Source organism: Meriones unguiculatus, chromosome 10 (assembly GCF_030254825.1).
Source record: "Meriones unguiculatus strain TT.TT164.6M chromosome 10, Bangor_MerUng_6.1, whole genome shotgun sequence".
NCBI classification, from domain to species: Eukaryota; Metazoa; Chordata; class Mammalia; order Rodentia; family Muridae; genus Meriones; species Meriones unguiculatus.
In genome coordinates, this window is record NC_083358.1 from 16530218 (window position 1) to 16548683 (window position 18466).

At 44.7% G+C, this 18466-nt stretch overlaps 1 protein-coding gene across 4 annotated transcripts in view; it reads left to right on the top strand.

Moving 5' to 3' along the window:
• Positions 1-17369, top strand: part of Wdr59 (WD repeat domain 59) — a 73792-nt gene extending 56423 nt beyond the window's left edge. For all 4 annotated transcript variants that reach the window (XM_060391950.1, XM_021632518.2, XM_021632517.2 and 1 more), the window contains 7 exons: positions 515-596; positions 4253-4365; positions 5606-5756; positions 5869-5941; positions 7966-8092; positions 8277-8419; positions 14519-17369. In XM_060391950.1, coding sequence (XP_060247933.1) covers positions 515-596; positions 4253-4365; positions 5606-5756; positions 5869-5941; positions 7966-8092; positions 8277-8419; positions 14519-14754 — 925 coding nt within the window. In that variant the 3' untranslated portion in view covers positions 14755-17369. The remainder of the gene's footprint in view (positions 1-514; positions 597-4252; positions 4366-5605; positions 5757-5868; positions 5942-7965; positions 8093-8276; positions 8420-14518) is intronic.
• The last annotated feature ends 1097 nt before the right edge of the window (positions 17370-18466 follow it).

Here is an 18466-nt window from a genome sequence, read left to right on the forward strand (position 1 = left end):
CAATATGCAAAGCAGATCAAAGCAGAGTTACTTTGGCGGAAAGGCAGGCAATAAGAGCAGAGGCTGGCCTGTAGGTCCCCTGTGTCTTCCTGAACTTCAACATGTAGCAAAAAGTGTTTTCTTTTGTAGTGAAGTCACAGCACGTACTTTTATGTGGAAATCACAGTTAGTTTGTACATATATAAGTCCCAAACCTTGGGAACTCAGTGGAAAAGCGATGGTTAATTAGTATTTTCCTTACTCCCTCCTCTGTACCTGAGAGTGAGAAGTGATTCCCCCCGCCCCCCGCCCCGACACACACACACACACACACACACACACACACACACACACACACACACGGTAGGAACCCACAGCCCTGGAGCCCCAGCTCTACATCCTCCTTCTCTCCTTGTCAGATAGAAGGGAGCATTTCGAGTGTTGCAAAGAGCAGCTTTCCAGTCTGTTAAATCAAGGCGAATTCTTAGGAAATTACAGTCGAAACCTTCTTAATCTTTTTCTGTTTTAACTTCAGATTGAATGTGAATGATACTCAGGAGACGTGTCAGAAGAACGCCACTTCTGCCATGCTTGTTGGAAGGAAGGATCTTGTCCAGGTATGGTAATCCTGTTGGTAAAGTTCTGGCCTTGACAGTTGTAAGTTAGTGACATTTATAGGGTGTGTCCCCTCCCCCCCCATTTTGAAGTTATTTTTTAAATTTTCTTTACCAGTCTGTAGGGCTGGAGCAGCTTCCAAGGCTTTACCCTGGATATTTTTCTTATTAGTACTATGTGGGGAGGTCCTTCTTGTTTGGTTGGTTTTTTTTTCTTTAAACTATATATGTTTCTATTTCAGCGCCACAGTTATTGTTGTATGCCTAAATTTGAGTATCTGTGCCTTTGTCATTTTACCTCAGTTATTTTTTAAAAACTTTAAAAAATATTTCATAAGAATGTTTACCAGAAGCAAAGCCTAGTGGCACATACCTGTAATCCCAGCATTCAGGGAGGCAGAGGCAGGGGTATCACTGTGAGTTTAAGGCTGGCCTGGTCTATGAAGTGAGTCCAGGATGGCCAAGGCTACACAGAGAAACCCTTGGGGGGTGAGGGGAGAAGGTATACCAGAGTGTTTTGTTTTGTTTTGTTTTGTTTTTTTAAGATAGAGGTGTTCAATTTTAAAATATGAGTTTGTGGGACTTGAGAGATAGTTTAGTAGTTAAGAGCACTGGCTGCTGTGATAGAGGGCCCTGGTTCAATCCCAGCACCCTCATGACAGCTCACATCTGTAACTCCAGTCCCAGGGAATCTAGCTCCCTCTTCTGACCTCCTCTGGCACCAGAAATGTGCATGATAAACACGCATACATGCAGGCAAAACACTAATATACATAAAATAGTAATAAAGTTTTTAAAAGTAAAATAAAGATTTCCTTCATCTTTGTAGCTTCCCCTATATTGCTATCTGAAGTTTTTTGTTTTTTTGTTTTGTTTAATTTTATTTTTTTCTGAAGTTTTTTTTATTGAGATACAGTGGCTTATCATGAGTCTGCTCATTTAAAATGTGCTAGTTAGTGTGTTCTAGTATTGTCAGAGTTGTGCAATTGTCATCAGAAACTGTTCAGAACATTTTTTTTTTATTACCCATAGAAGAAACCCTTGTCTTAAGTCTGTTCTTTCCATCAGCCCCGGGCAACCACCAGTCGAGTCATGTCTTTATTTCACTCTGTTCTTTAGTTACCAATTAGACTGAGCTTTGGAAATGATGAGCAGTTGTCTCTGCAGCTCAGTGTTTTCCCTTATAACTAAATGAATCAACACTAAGGCCTTCCCTTGATTTTCTTTTGATTAAAAACTCCCTAACAATGTACCTAATAAAAAAAAATTAACAAAACAACAACTCTCTAACATTTCCATTCTTCTAGTAATGAACATCACAATGCCTCTCCCTGAAAGCCTTTAAAGAACTCTCTTGTGGATTTAATCTGTTTCCACCAGCCCCAGCCCACACAGACTCTCTGAACACTAAAGACGGCAGAATGAAGTGATAGGAACAACATGGACTTTATAGTGGAGACCAAGTCCAGGGTCTTAGAGAGCAACCCAGGCCAGTTATTAGACTCTCAGCCTTTGAGGATGTTTATAATGGGAGAGCCCGAAGATTTTCCCCACAGGATGGTGAGATTGGTAAAGGCTGGCTCACACCCCCAAAAACATCCTAAACATCTGCTTAAAGCTCCCTTGTGTTCTCACTCCTCCTTTGCTCTTCTCTTAGTGCACTCCTCTTTTCCTCACATCACTCTCACTTCTCCCCTCTCTCCCTTCTCCTTTTTCTTTGCTCCTCTCCCCAACTCCCCCTATCCTCCCCTTCCCCACTGCTTTTCTGGCAGAATTCATATGTAAACTAGGCCAGTCTAAGTGTCAAGGGGAGGGAGACTCTTGTCTTCAGGCGGGCTCTGCTTGACTCTGGGCGCCACTTCTTATGGGTGTGACCCCAGGCGAGCCACCCAGTCTTTCTAAATGTCAGGGTCCTTGCTGTAAAAGGGAACAGTACTTCTGAATTCACTAGGAAGTCTTAGCTGTCCTCTTAGCTGTCAGGTCATTGGAAATGCTTACTCTCTAGTACATTTCCATTGCTGTTTTGTGATTGTTATTTGTGATTTGATAACATTTAAATACAGAGAGATGACTTGAGTGACAATGAGTGCTTGAAGAATTTTGCTGTTTCTCTTCATGCCGTTGATAAAGATATGGTTACTGTTTTGTGTCTGTCACATTTACATTCTGTTGAAGGCCTTTAGGAAATGTATGTGATAGACAGAGAAACCAGCACAACTTTATTGTCAGCCAAGTGGAAGACCCGTCCTACCCCAGAATTTCTTTGAGCATCTGTTGAAGTGGGTTGGTTGGTTGTCATGGCAATAGGTGTAAACTCCATGTCCCTCCTTGGAGAAATACTTGTATGTCACTTTCGGTGTGTTGCCCTCATGCTGTTGATCTTACATAGCTAATGTTTGCTTTTCAGTGTTTTTATTTGCTTGCTCATCTCAAATTATAGACTTGATTCAAAGTTTGTGTCTTCTTCCTTTTGGGATTAGAATAGTGTGTTCCAGTTAGTGGGTGCAATGACTATATTGCTTTTCCCAAACCAAACCAAACAACAGCAACGACAACAAAAACTTTCCAAAAGTAGCTTTCAATTTTCTGAAGGTCTCAAGGGGTTGGGGCACTTTCTGTGGGCAGTGAAGATCTGGATTTAATAGACAGTTTTTGGACATCTGTTTGGTGATTCTAAGCCCTGTCTGATGGTAAGTAAAGGCCGGGGGTTTAATAGACAGTTTATGGACATCGGTTTGGTGATCCTAAGCCCTGTGAGGTTTGAGGTCTGAGGTGATCATCAGACTTCATGTCAGTATGAAGAAAGCCAAGGTTGTTTCGATCTTAGCCTGTTCTTTAGCTTTAAGAGTGTGCTAAGGGGCTGGAGAGATAGCTCAGTGGTTAAGAGCACTGCTCTTCCAGAGGTCCTGGGTTCAATTCCCAGCAACCACATGGTGGCTCACAACTATACTGGGATCTGATGCCCTCTTCTGGCATGCTGGTATACATGCAGATAGAGCACTCATGCATAAAATAAATAAATAAGTCTTAAAAGAAAAGTGCACTAAAACTTTTGTAATGGAGACAACAAAGTTTTCCTTTCATTGTGCAAAGACTAGGTCTTTAGAGGGATGTAGACAGCTCTTTACTCTCTGCCAATCCAGTTCACCACTGAAGCATCAGAAGAGGCCAGGACTGATAAGGAAGCTGGCCCTTTGAAACTGTGACACTGTGTTGTTTCTCTGAAGTTGGCTTAATGGAAGAAGGCTTTTCTTCCATATTTAGTTTGAGGCGACAGGATTTTGCCATGTAGTCTACATGCTGGAGTAGAACTCTGTGTAGCCTGGCCTTCTCCAACTCTCTGCAGCCTCAGCCTCCCAAGTTCTGGGGGTCGCAAGCTTGAGCCACTAGTGGTGTTTGTCTTTTAATGAACATTTTAAGGCTAGTGTTTCTCAGCTTTATAGTACACCCAGTCACCGAGGAGCCTGTTGAAATGTCATCTCTGACCCATTAAGTCTGAGAAGGGCTGAGAATTCTGCAAGACAGCTAGCCCCGGCTTCTGCCGCCCTTGTGGTGAGGTTTCAGGCTGTAGGGGGAGGACAGAAAGATGGGGCTCCTTTACAGTTTTTGTTCATCTCTTCAGCGGTTTGAATTTGACCATCTTTCTTTGGTCTGTCCAGGTTTGGTCACTGGCTACGGTAGCTACAGATCTTTGCCTTGGTCCGAAGTCTGACCCAGATTTGGAAACACCTTGGGCTCGACATCCATTTGGGCGACAGCTGCTGGAGTCCCTGTAGGTTCTGAGAGCTAAAAGTGAGGAAAACGAGTGATGTGGATCGCAGGTCTCTTAAACACGTTAAATGTTACTGCCTCGGTGAGGGGCACAGAGGCCAGAGGCGTGAGGGGAAGAAGGCCCTTTGCTTTTAGCGTGGAGATAGCCTCTGTGCAGAATGAGCGTCTGGCAGCATGAGGCATTGATAGCACTTGTCACCCACAGGAGCTTGAAAGCCCTAAAGAGTCCAGTGTGTGTTAGAGTGTGTTAGTCCTTCACTCGCACCACTGGGCACATGGGCCTTGGGGCTCTGGCCATGGTAAGTTTCTTCATGGTGCTGTGTGTTTTGGCTCCTGGGTACAAAGACAGAACTGTGTTGTTGGTATTCATGTTCTCCGGATCCTAGGACCCTGTTAGACAGCTCATAAAAGCATTGGATTTATGTCCGACTTACTACTACAAAATACAGCAAGTCAGACCGTACAAAATAATGTTCCATTATGTAAGCCACTAAAGCATTGTTCCTTACAGCGAGGCTCAGGGCCTCAGCAGGAAAACTCCACTGCTTCAAGCTGAGTTTGCTTTTCTGCTGGTTGAGGCTAGACCTCGGGCACCTGATCATCCTGTCGTTGCCTCATCCTTGAGGAAGGGATTATAAAGCTGTCTCTGCTTAGTTTACATAAGCCTCAAGACAGAGTCCTTCTTAATCTCTAAGCTCATATTCTAGCATGGTGGTCCTGAAAGATAAAGGGGATGAAAATCTAAGGCAAACGGATTCCTTGTCATTCATAATCCAGGAGGCAGAGTCAGTGGTTTGCCATCCTGTGGTGATAGAGTGTTCTCTGAGTGCCTCCTTCTAGTATTCGGTCAAATGAAGGACACACATAGAAACTTATCACAGAGCAGGGGGATTCTTCCTGGAGCTGGGGAGAGTGTGGGCCACCTCTCACAGGGGCTAGGCCAGTCTGCTCAGCTGTGGAGAAGCCATGTTGTATCGGAGCCCATGCCTGAATGCCAGTCAGAGCTTTCAGATTCATACCTAGGTTGTCACTAACATTCTGAACATTATATACCAGAATGAATGGGACCCAGCTCATAATAGGTGAGGTGCTGGATATGTATAAAGCCCTGTTCCTGACAAGGTCAGGGGAAGGATGGAAAATTACCCAGCCTAGCCCACAGTAGTAGTTTTATGCCTGGTAATAGTCTTTTCCTTGATTCCTCCTCTTGGCTTGTTTTTTTCTCCTCCCATATTTTACAGATTGGCTCACTATTGCCAACTCCGAGACGTTCAGACCTTGGCTATGCTCTGCAGCGTGTTTGAAGCCCAGTCCCGGCCGCAGGGTTTACCAAACCCTTTTGGGCCTTTCCCTAATCGTTCTTCTAATCTTGTGGTGTCCCACAGTCGCTATGTGAGTTCATCGTTTTCTGGCTTCCCCTGAGATCTCTGCCATCCCCCTGCCCCTCAGTGTAACATTGAAATGGGATAGTGTTCTGATGCCAGTGTGCCCTCCTCCCTTCTAGCCCAGCTTCACCTCCTCGGGGTCCTGCTCCAGCATGTCAGATCCAGGGTTCAACACCGGTGGCTGGAACATAGGTTAGTGAGGGGATGGCGCAGCCCACCCCGGACTTTGGCTATTCCTGAGGCTTTGTGATAGCTTTCACACGGGCAGTGTAGTGCACATTCCCCTTGCTTCTCTTTGGCTATCACTTCTCCCTATTCAGTCTGTCAGGGACAGTATTGGCAGCAGGGCCTTCCATGTCCAATGTACTCATGTCTGGGGGGGTCTTAGTGCTACTCTGGGTTGCTTGAAAGGCTGTGACAGGACTTGTTTCATTCACCACAGTAACCTACCCCTTACCCTGCCACATGCCTATTCACATGCTCCCTTTTCCATGACCATCTGCCACCTCCCGTCATCCATTTCATCCATGGCTCCTTTCAGTGGAGAGAAATAAAGCTGGGCTGATACCAGGTGGCCATAGGGCTTGTTACATGAGGTAAATATCTTTGTGTTTCCTGGGTTAATTTTTTTCCAGAAATGATCATAATTTTCTTATTTATAAAAATAGAACATGAGTCAGGTGTTGTAGAGTAATTTTAATTTAGAAATTGGCTTGCCAAGAGATCACATCCAAAGACCTTCTAAGTCTGTATGATGGAATACAAATACTCCTTTAATCCAGGAGACAGAGGCAAGCAGATCTGAGTTCAGGGCCAGCCTGGTACAGAGTAAGTTTCAGGTAAACAAAAGTTTAGGTCCAGGTGTGGTGGTACATGCCTTTAATCCCAAACAATGAAAATAAAGTTAGTTTGTAGAAGGAAGCACCCATGTTTGAAAGTAATGTCTAATTGAGTGGAAGAAAATGTGACAAATAAGAGAAAGACTTGACAGGTGCACCCAACTCTCACTAGAAGAGAGAGGAAAGGGAAGCTACTTAAAAAGGCAATGGAGAGAGAGACGGAGGAGAGTAGAGGCAGAGGCAGTTTTACTGGGACAGCAATAGAGAGACAAGTTGCAGAGAGAGAACTCAGGTGAAGACTGAATGAGCCAGAGAATGAGAAGGAACCAGGAGATTAGAGCAGATTGCTGGAATTAGTTTGAGGCCAAGCAGAGTAATTCAGGGGCTGAGAGAGAAGCCAGACTGAATAAGTTATCTGGGAGAGGAGTTTGAGCCAGAACAGGAGAATTGAACCAACCAGCTACGCACTCAGTAAAAACAAGAAAGGGTGAGCTTATTAAGCAATAAGTCTCAGAGGCTGAAAACATTCTAGGCCTAGGTTAGGTTGTTGGAGGCTAGAAGCTTCCAGAACTAGGCCTAGGTTAGTAGATAGGCAGTAAGCAACCAAAACAACAATTAAAACAGGCAAATAAAAAGTTGCTCTTACGAGGTGTACTAATACACATCTGTCATTCCAGTTTCTCAGGAGGCTCAGACAAAAGGCACACAGTCTATGAGAGTCTAGCCTGGGCAACACAGCAAGACCTTGACCCCTAGAAAATAATCCCAGCACCCAGGAAGTGAGGGCAAGAGGACTGGGAGTTTAAGGCTAGCCTGGGCTATACAGAACAATCTGTCTACACCCCCCCCAAACACACATACATCTACCTGTGAACACACATATATACCTCATGTCCAGTAAAGAACAAAAAGTATCAGAGAAAAAACTAATGATGATTGATAGCTCAGTGTCTCTCACTTAATAACATGTGTTAATATCCCAGAACATTTTCCTCCTCACCAACCACCCCGCCTTGTGTGTGTGTGTGTGTGTGATTTATGCTGCTTTGTGCTCTGCTTTTAATTTTATCATGAGCGTGTTCTCATGTCATTTAGCAAGTTTTTATAACACATCGTTGCATAGCATTCCACTATATCATTATGCCATAATTTGCTCAGCTGTCACGCGTACTTAATTACCAGCTTGTCTTTGGTGATGAATACCTGGACAGAGGTATGGCTAGAAAAGAGCACCATAGGCTTCTGTTCCCCAGAGCCTTCAAGTTTGGTGCATTTTGCGTCCAGAGAATCTAGTGGACACCCATGGGTGTGGGAGGTGGGAAGGGCTGTTTTCTGCACCTCGCCTGACTGCTGTGTCCTCCGTTTGCTCTTCTTTAGTGGGAAGGGAGACAGAACACTTCTCCTCACCTTGGGGAGAGTCTTCGCCAGAAGAGCTCCGCTTTGGGAGTCTCACTTACAGTGACCCCCGTGAGCGTGAACGTGACCAGCACGACAAAAACAAAAGGTAACCGTCTCCCCCCCCCCCCCCCCGCAAAGGGTAGCCGCCTTCCCTGACGGCAGCTACGGAAGTCACGGCTTCAGAATCAAGTGCTGGCTTCAAGAAGACAGCATTTAAGATCAAATGCCGCTAGGTATTGCACTTCCTTTTCTCTTAAAGAACTGACAGGGAACCTTTTGGATCTGTCCAGGCTACTGGACCCTGCCAATACCCAGCAGTTTGATGATTTTAAGAAGTGCTATGGAGAGATCCTCTACCGCTGGGGTCTGAGAGAGAAACGGGCAGAAGTGCTGAAGTTTGTGTCCTGCCCTCCTGACCCTCACAAAGGGATTGGTGAGTATGAATTTTTTCTTTCCCTGTCACTCTGTCTGGAAGGCCCTACTCTCTAATTTCACCCATAACCTTGGGTTTGGAAGGCTGAGCTTATTTATAGGCAGAAGATTCTGAAGCATTTGAGTCTTTTCTAAGCTTCTGAAAACCTTGCATTTCATAACAAGATTCACTTTGTATCCTGACAGCAGTGTCTTAGACATAGTACTCAATGCAGACAAGACATAGAGATGATTATTCATTTAATCAGCTACTGTGTATCAAGCCCATGGCAAGTACAGTGGAACCTGTGGCAGAGGAGAGGGAAACTTCAGCAATTAAAAACTGTGATAACTATATTGTAGCTGGAGAGATGGACTTAAGAACTTAAGGGCACTGGTTGTTCTAGAGGACCTGGGTCCAGTTCCCATCACCCATGTGTTGGCTCACATTGGGCTGTAATTTCACGCAGAGGATCTGCAGCCCTCTTTCAGACCTCTGTGGGCACTGCACAAACATCCATGCAGCTAGCACAACACCTATGCACAGAGAACAAAATAATATAATTTATAAAAGGAGTAGACTCAGCCAGGTCATGGTGGTGCACAACTTTAATCCCAGCACTCGGGAGACAGGTGGATCTCTGTGAGTTCGAGGCCAGCCTGATCTACAGAGTGAGTACAAAAAATCTACTACAAAAAAGGAGTAGACTTAGTGTGATTTGCTAATAAGTTGGATGTGGGTTAAGGAAGAGGAACAAAGCTTTGGTGATTTCCTAGGTTTCTAGCTAATGAGCTGAGCATATATATAACAGTGTTATACCCACAGATAAAAAGAGATGGAAGGACACTAGAGCTCGGGGTCACCAGGGATGTCAAAAGACAGGGGTCTAGAGAAGTCACACAGTCAGTCAGATGTGATCTGGTTCTCAGGAGAGATTGTATCCACCTAGAGCTGGCAATTAGGGATCTTCACTATAGCAGTGGCATATAAGCCTATTAGAGCGTGTGTATTATCCAGGCACAGTGACACACGCCTTTTAAGCCCAGCACTCAGAAGGAAGAGACAAGGAGGATCTCTGAGTTTTGAGGCCAGCTAGGGGATACATAGTAAGTTCTTGTCACACACACACACATACACACACACACACATACACACACACACACACACACACACAGAGTCTATTTTTCTGAGAGCTGAGGATGGAAAGGAAGAATATAGAGAACACAAGCAAGGAGCTTCCCAGTGTGGATCTTGAGAGATATGAGCACTTAGCGTTGCATCCGGGAGGATGATGAGAGCTGGGACAAGACGCCAGTGAGTTTGGTGAGAAGCCAGTGGACTGGCCATACATTGTCCCCTTCTTCCCTCAGACTTTGGCAAACATCTGCATAGAGGTTTCTGTTTTGTTTTAAAGGTGTTAACTGCACAGGGAGAAGTAACATTGGCAATACATTGGGAGCCATGAAATGGATAAGTTATTGACAGATGACTTAGGAGGCCTGAGCAAACCAAACCCTGAGCTTTCAGTCAGAAAAAAAAAAAAACAGCCATTGTAGAACCCTGCCATGGTTTAGGAATCAGGCACTCTTGGTTCTCTGGGAGGGGCTCAAAGATGATATAAAAGCTGTTCTTGTTTGATGGCTCTGGGAGGATGCTCACGTTTCCTTTTCCCAGTGTGTAGAACAGGTCATGAACCCAACAACAAACTATAAGCTTGTTTTGCAGAGAACAGAAGCTCATTTGCAGATTGGGTGGCTCTGTCTACCATAGCACATGTAGAAAGACCAGGGACCCAGAGGGATCTAGAAGCTTCCAGAAAGAGAAAATGGTTCAGAAATGAAGGACAGGAAGGTGACTGGCATCAAGTCTGAGGACTGACCCAGGCAGCAGACTCTCCAAAATTCTCAAGAAAAGAATTTCTAACCTAGAACTCTGGACCCGAGTTATCAGCCATGTATGAAGCAAACTCTGAGTGTGAAACAGGGCTAGATTCAATCCAGAAACCTACAGGATCAGAGAGTTGATGGAGAGCGCTCACTGTGACAGACCTAGAGATAGATCGGTGCTCCAGGAGCCTTGGTTCCAAGGAGAGAACTTGAAAAATTAATCGAATGTATTCCACTCTTGCATATATTTATAGAAGACAGACTTTTGAGGCAGAGATTGGCGATGAATTATTGATAAGTACATAGCAAGCTAAGCAAATGAAAGAGTGAGGCAGTTGCTAATTCTGGGAAAAACAAAATGTGCAAGAAAGGAAAATTGTCATAGAACATGGTTTGAATGATGTTTGCTTAGGTAAATAATGTATGAACCAAATGTGGGCTAGCCAAAACAGAGCTTGGGGAAGACAGAGCCAGGTGGTGCTGGGTATGGTGGAGGAGACTGGAGGAGAGAAGAATTTTCTGCTCTGGCAAGCCAGTAGACAATACTTGGATATGGTACTTAAACATTCGCTTTGTGATACAAATCTTTAATCCTAGCTCTTAGGATGCAGGGGCAGATGGGTCTCTGAGTTCTATACCAGCCTGGTCCACTTAGTGAGTTCCCAGCCAGCCAGGGCTACATAGAGAGACCCTGTCTCAAAATAAAATGAAATAAAATAAAATAAAATAAAATAAAATAAAGTAAAGTAAAGTAAAGTAAAGTAAAGTAAAGTAAAATAAAGTAAAGTAAAATAAAATATAAAATAAAATATAAAATAAAATAAAATATAAAATAAAATAAAATATAAAATAAAATAAAATATAAAATAAAATAAATAAAATAAAACATAGCTTTTTGCTCACCTTGGTAGCTCATACACACTAACACACTAAAATTAGGAGGTCTATAGATAAGGTTAGCATGGGCCGTACCCAAGGAAAACATAAATTCATGAAGCATTTAACTGTTTTGTTTTGTTTGTGGGGTGCATATGGGGGCATTGAGGGGACTGAGGGGATTGAGGCAGTGTCCTCAATAGCCTGTCCTACATAGCCTGGCTGTCCTGGAACTCACTCTGTAGTCCAAGCTGGCCTCAAACTCACAGAGATCTGCCTGTCTCTGCCTCCGGAGTGCTGGGATTACAGGCGTGTGCCACCAGGCCTGGCTACATTTTCTGTTTTCAGTCATTATATCATGGAGTTACTGGCGCAGCAATGATTATTGCAGCCTGGTTTGTAATAGCTAAGCCATGGAACCAGCCTGGGTTTCTATCAACCGAGGAGTGAGTGGAGAAATGTGGGGTCTATACACAGTGCAATTTGATTGTATTTAGCCATAAAGAATGAAAGTGTGTCATTTGCAGGAGAGTTGATACATCTGGACATTATCCTTTTAAGCGAACTAATTCCATCTCAAAAAACAAGTATCACATGCAGTTTCTGACTTGTGGATTCTAGATTTTAATGTACATAAAAGCATGTGTATATGACATGATAGTAGAAATGAAAGTGCCTAAGGGACAAAGGAGAGGAACAGGAAGAAAAGGGTAGGGAGGGAATATGGGTAGAACAGGATCAAAAGCACATTCTGTGTTTCCGTGAGCACGTCCTTATGAAACACAGATTCGTTTGCGGTGGCTATGGGGGTGTGCATAAAGCCGTCTTTAGAGATGAGACGGTGAAAGGAAACAGTGGAGTGAGCAGGGAAGACTTCCTCTGGCGAATAGCAGGGAATGCTGGGTTTGATAAGATGGATGAACGTGTTTGGCTCTGTATGTGTGCGTGTCTCTAGTCTCCATTTGAAAAAATGAATCAGAGCATCATTTGCAGGAAATAACTAGGTTGTGTTAGTAAGTTGTACCTAGGTATATATCCTTGAAGAACTGCAAAGATACAAGTTTGTGCTTTGACAATGTGTTATTTTTTTCAGAGCATTTAAATACAAGAGAGTGTACCAGGAAGAGATTAATGGTAGCCTGCAACAATTTGTCTTTTAAAATTAGTTTTTAGGAAAACATATGAATCATGCCGATATGGAACTGATGTATGACCGTCAGTCAGCCAAACCCTGTTGACATCTCCTGCTCTGTAAAGCCCTGTGTAAGACTCTGCCGGCAACACAAAGAAATAGGTGCAGGTGGTGTGTGTGTGTGTGTGTGTACGTGTGTGTGTGTGCACGTAATTCAGAGAGCCTGAAGTATAAGACAGATAAACGATAGTAAAAAATTATTAATGCCAGGTGTAGGAGTGCACACCTCTAATCCTAGAGCTTGGGAGCTAGAGGCAGAAGGATTGGGAACTCAAGGCCAGCTTCAGCTGCATATTGAGTTTAATGGCAGATTGTCTACATGACACCCTATCTCAAAAAAGCAAAAAAAAAAGAAAAAGAAAGAAAACAAGATAAAAATCCAAACAGAAAAAAACAGATTTAATGTATATCCTAGTACCAATGAATTCATTATTGCAGGATCATAGAATGAGAGCAAGAGGGTTATGAAAGAGGCTCACAGACAAAGTCATTAACATAAACAGTGACTGTAAAACCGTACAGAGGAGTCAGTCCATCTAAATTTGGAGGAACTAGCTGCCCAGGTACAGAACACAGCAAGTGCTGGAAGAAAAATACTCTCTAGGATCCTTTTACGAAATACAGTGGAGAGAAAGATGGCAGCCCAAGACTAGAAGTCTTCCATGTGTGCGCACACGTGTCTGTCGAAAGTCCATAAATGACAGCAGAGCAAAGGGGAAAGGTTGGTGAAGCCAGATGGCCTCAGCCTCAGTGGATAGTAGCCTGAGGACAATGATGGGACCTGGTATCCACCTTTCCTGTTGCCACAGGACTCAAGAAATGGCCTTTCATTCAAGGCCACCATTGACAACCAGGATTTGGGTAGTCAGGTGCTGAGGGCATGGTTCTGAGAAGAACAGATGGGGCATGCAGGTTTCAGTCTGCGCAGCCCCAGAGCAGCCAGGGTGAAAGCTGGGACATGCAGGTGGGCACACCAAGTAGAAAGTGAAGCACACCAGGTCACGTGATGGGGATAAACCTCCCAGGCTCTTCAGGAGGTAGAAACCCTGTCCTGGCACAGCAGTGGAACAGTGCATGGTGTCCTCACGTGGGCCAGCTTACTGCTCAGCCACCAGGATCACCACTTACAAGGAGGTGAACCCCATCAGCTGCCAGCTAAGTGTTTTCTGCATCATTCATCCTTTCTACAACGAGGAGTGAGAGGCAGCCAGCTACCCCTGGTTGCAGAGCACTGGCTTTCCCGCAGGACCGCAGAGCCAGCTGCTGGCTATGCCCCTATCCCCACTCTAGAGGAAAGACAGCTCCCAGTCACTAGACGCGTCTAGATTGTGGGATTTTAAAAAAGAAAAGTGGCCTTCCGGGCATGGTGGCCCACACCCCTAATCCCAGTACTCGGGAGGCAGAGGCAGGGCAGATCTCTGAGTTGAAGGTAAACTGGGTCTACAAAGCAAATTCGAGGACATCCGGGACTGCTCAGAGAAAAATTGTCTTGAAAAATCGAGAGAAAGAGAGAGAGAGAGAGAGAGAGAGAGAGAGAGAGAGAGAGAGGAAGGATGGAAGAAAAGTGAGGCTGAAGAGAGGCCCCAGTCAGTAAAATGTCTGCCACATAAGCAAGTTCTCATCCCCAACGCCCAAGTGAAAATCCAGTGTGATGGGACTGGGGGAGACAGGGAGCCCTGCTTGCTGGCCAGCCAGTCTAGCCACTGTCTTGAAAAGAGTAGGGGGAAGAAAGACACCCGACATTGACATCTGCCCTCAACATTTACGAGTGCACCTGCACTCACACATACGTTACACACAGACACAAAATGAAAAGGAAAGCAGAGCTGGGCTGTAGCTCAGTTGGTAGAGTGTTTGCCTGTCATGGTTAGGGAGTGAACCAGAGGCTAGCACCACATAAAACTGGGCATGGCGGTTTACGCTTGTAGTCCTAGAACTCATGAGGTAGAGGCAGGAAGATAAGATAAGGAATTCAAGATCATCCTCAGCTACATAGTGAGTTCAAGGTTAGCCTGGGCCACACAAGACCCTACTTCCAAAGCTGAAAGAAAAGAGACACCACTGTTCTGTTGGACCCTGACAGGAGCCTGAGAGGAATACCCAGATTCTGTTATTAGAACCAAACTAACGATGCCTCTTGCTCTGCCCATCTCCACCCATTTTCAGAGCTGGGCGTGTACTGCAGCCACTGCCGGAGTGAGGTCCGAGGCATGCAGTGTGCCGTCTGCAAAGGCTTCACGTTCCAGTGCGCCATCTGCCATGTGGCTGTGCGGGGGTCGTCCAACTTCTGCCTGACCTGTGGCCACGGTGGCCACACCAGCCACATGATGGAATGGTTCCGGACCCAGGAGGTGTGTCCCACTGGGTGTGGCTGCCACTGCCTGCTGGAGAGCACCTTCTGAACTCCAGGGATGATGGTACTGTCTGGAACCCCAGAGGACTCGGTAAATGCCGGAGAAGGCTCTGGCGCTAGTGGTGGAAGGTTCCAGAACTTGGGTTATCCCCAATGATTCAGGAGCAGAGCGTCGTCCCCCCGGATTGTCACAGCATCCGCTCCTCATGAGCCTTTGCCTTCCCTTCTCCTTGGCTGTTGGGGCATGGGTGGTGCTGAAAGAAGGGATGGAGACCACAGAGCTGGCCATCCTACACTGTTGAGTTCACGGTGGATGTTTTCATGAGGAAAAGCACCTGTTTCCAGAGCCAGAGTAAGCCTTCAAGATGTTGTCCCAGAACCCTGGGCTCTCCATTGCCAGTGCAAAGATAGGCCAGCTGCAGCAGTCTCCTGAGCAAAAAGACGCTGGCTGTTACGGTTCATCTACAAGTGAGCCTATGGTATTTATGACTCTAGAAGTTGGTACTTTTGCTTATGGCCTTATAAAATACAATACTGAAGTGTAATATATGATGTACATATAGTCAAGATTGTTTTTCCATGTGCAAGGCTTGAACTCACAGCCTTGCACATGTTAGTGAGCAGCCACTGAGTTCCATTCCCAACCCCCTAAGAATTCTTAAGATGTACATATATTTTAAGTTTCTCCTCCATCTGCTTTCCCTTGACTAATAAAACTTTATACTTGTTTGAGCGAGAGAGAGAGAGAGAGAGAGAAGAAACAAGCAGCTGACCATCTCGGTGATTCATTTTGCATTGTACTTCTGCTTGAAGTACTTCTGTTTTGGACAGGGCTAGAATTAGTCCCATGATTTCTAAAGGAAATGCTGTTTGACTTTGATCATCTGACAGGAGGAAATAGAATCTGACATTAAGGTTCTTCCTAGCTGCAAGAGTCTCATAATTATTTCTTCTAGCAAAAGGGAAATGAGATTGCATTTCAGCAATGATACCAAAGTCTCTCTGCCTCTGGGCAGGCTGGCTGGATTCCAGGGCTGCCTTTTTACTTGAACTCCCTTGCAAACTCATCTCTGTCACTCCTTCAGGATTTTCAGAGTTTACACACACACACACACACACTCACACACACACACACACACACACCATACATGTATAAAATTCCTGTCTCTTAGAAATTTAAATTACTTGGGCCTGTGATATGGCTCAGCAGGGAAAGGTCCCTGCCACTAAGCTTAATAATCAAATTTTGATCCTCAGGGCTCACATGATAGAAGGGACAACTGACTCACGAAAGCTGTCTGACTTCCACACGTGTGCAGTGATATGTGAATATACACACGCACACACACCAAAAATGTGATTTAAAATTATTATAATTCCAAATTGATTAACCTGAGAGATATATGTAATTTGTGTCATTGGAGTATGGTTGCACATGTCTATAATCCCTTCATTCATGAGGCTGAGGTAAGAGGATTGCAAGTTTGAGAGCATCCTGGGCTGCATTGTAAGTTGAAGGTCAGTGTAGTCCATATTGCAAGACACTGTCTTACAAACAAAAAGCAAACATAATGAAAACAAGATCTGAGGAGATCTTGAATGCTTGCCTAGCATATACAAGGCCGTGAATTCCATCCTCAGCCACACAAACACACAAAAAAAACGAAACACCTACATGTGCCATAATAACACACTTACATGTGTGTCTCACTTTGTTTGAAACTACGATTTACAAGAATGATTTCTAAGGCTTTATTTGTATGTGTGTGAATCTCCGTGTGTCTGTGTGTTGTGTGGGACAGAGGAGGTCATGTGGCTCCTTGGTACAGGGGTTTGCAGGACTCCTTGCTTGTTGTTACATGTGTGCTCAGGAGCCCTAGCTTGGGTCTTCATGACTGCAAAACAAAGACTCTAACTGTTGAGCCATCTCTCCAGCCCCCAAACTGTCATTTAAAGGAAGGGAAGTGGTATGGGAGAGGAATGATCGTGTATCCACACACACAAATTCAGTTTTGTGTAATTTGTACACCCACTTGCATTCATATCTTATGAAGTTTGGGGTTCACCTGTCCCTTGTGTTATTGATTGTTCAAGAGACTCCATGGCATAAGCTTCGTCTTGACCCATGTGCCAAGTTTGAGTAGCAATGTGTCAACAGCATGTGCGGGAGCTGTGCTGGGGTGAAGGAGGAAGGCCCAGGACATCTGAGTGTATTTAGCGCTGTTCTCTTTCAGCCTTGTTGGTGTGGTGCTGCCATGATGGTGGTCTTCAGAGAGTTCACACCGCTTGCAAAGAACAGTCTCTTCCTCTGCCCCGCTGTGAAGCTAATGGAAAACCTGTCCCTGCTGAGAACGAGATGGATGGTTTTCTTGTGTGCATTTTTTTATAAGAGCGCTGTCTTCCAAAACAGAAAAGCCTTCTTAGTGACCGTGACATCATTTCAGGTTTAAGGTGTTCTGCTGGAGGCTGGAGAGGTGGCTCGGTGATTAAGGGGCCCTTCAATTCCCAGCACCTGTATGCTGTTTACAGCCATTTGTTACTCTCATTCCGGGAGATCTGATGCCCTTTTCTGGCCTCTGCCAGCACCAGGTATACACATGTATATAGACATACATGCAGTCAAAACATTCATGCATAAAATAAAAAGAGCGTTATATAACATCTCTCAATATGTCAGCCCTGTTTGTATTTCCAAGCTACCAGAACAAAAATTTAATATTCTTTCAAAAAATATCCATGTTTGGAAACATATTGGTATGGATTCTGGCTAGGGGCAGTATCCTCTCTACCTCAGAATGGATTGTCACAAGTAGCCAGGTCCCTTTTTTTGTTTATTATGTTTGTTTAATGTCTCACCCAGCTGGCCTTGAATTTGAGACCCTCACCTCCAGAGTACTGGGAAGCCAGGTGAACACCACCTGGATTTTGTTGGCTCTTTAAAACGTTATAACCTATGTTCTAAACACCTTTGAATTTGCCAAGGAAAGCCCTAGGCATGATGGTACATGCCTTCAACCCTAGCATTTGGGAGGCAGAGGCAGGAGAATCTCCATGTTTGAGGCAAGCCTGGTCTACAAGTTCCAGGACAGGCAGGGTTGTTACTGGAACAGCTTGTCTTGAAAAAAACCAAAGAAAAGAAAAAAGAATTTGCCAAGGAAAGCAATGCCTGGCTGTTTAGCATACCAAAGGTTTTGTAGCCAGCCTGCCAACCAGAACGGGCCATGTTTTACAGGTTTATCAGCTTGAAGCCACTCAGAACACATAATGCTTTCCTCATGGATGCCACGTGGAATCAGTTATAGAAGGTGTTTACAATGTAGACACATACAGTCCGAATTTGCTGGATCCACAGTGGGCATGCCAGCCCTTCCCAGCGCTTCCTGAAGGGGCTGCTCCTGGGACTGAGGGGAGAATCCAGGTTCTTTTGGAGGTTTAACACAGAAGGAGTTAAGGAGACAATGGCCTTTCCCTCTGTCAGGAAAATGGATGTCGTGGCCACCCGTGGGTTAGAGGTTGCGGAAATCATCTAAGCAACAGAATACATTTAGAATCATTTTCATTAGCCGTGGAACAATAGTTTAGCAAATAGGGCTATAAATCACACACCCATTGCTTGATATTCACCTGTTCCATCCTCAAAGCTAGAAGCAGCAGGTGTTACACACATGCTCAAAGGATAAAGGGGATAAAACACATCGTTCTCCTCATTCTTAGGATCTAGTGTTCTTGTTAGAATCAGAAGCAAACCTATTCCACTGATA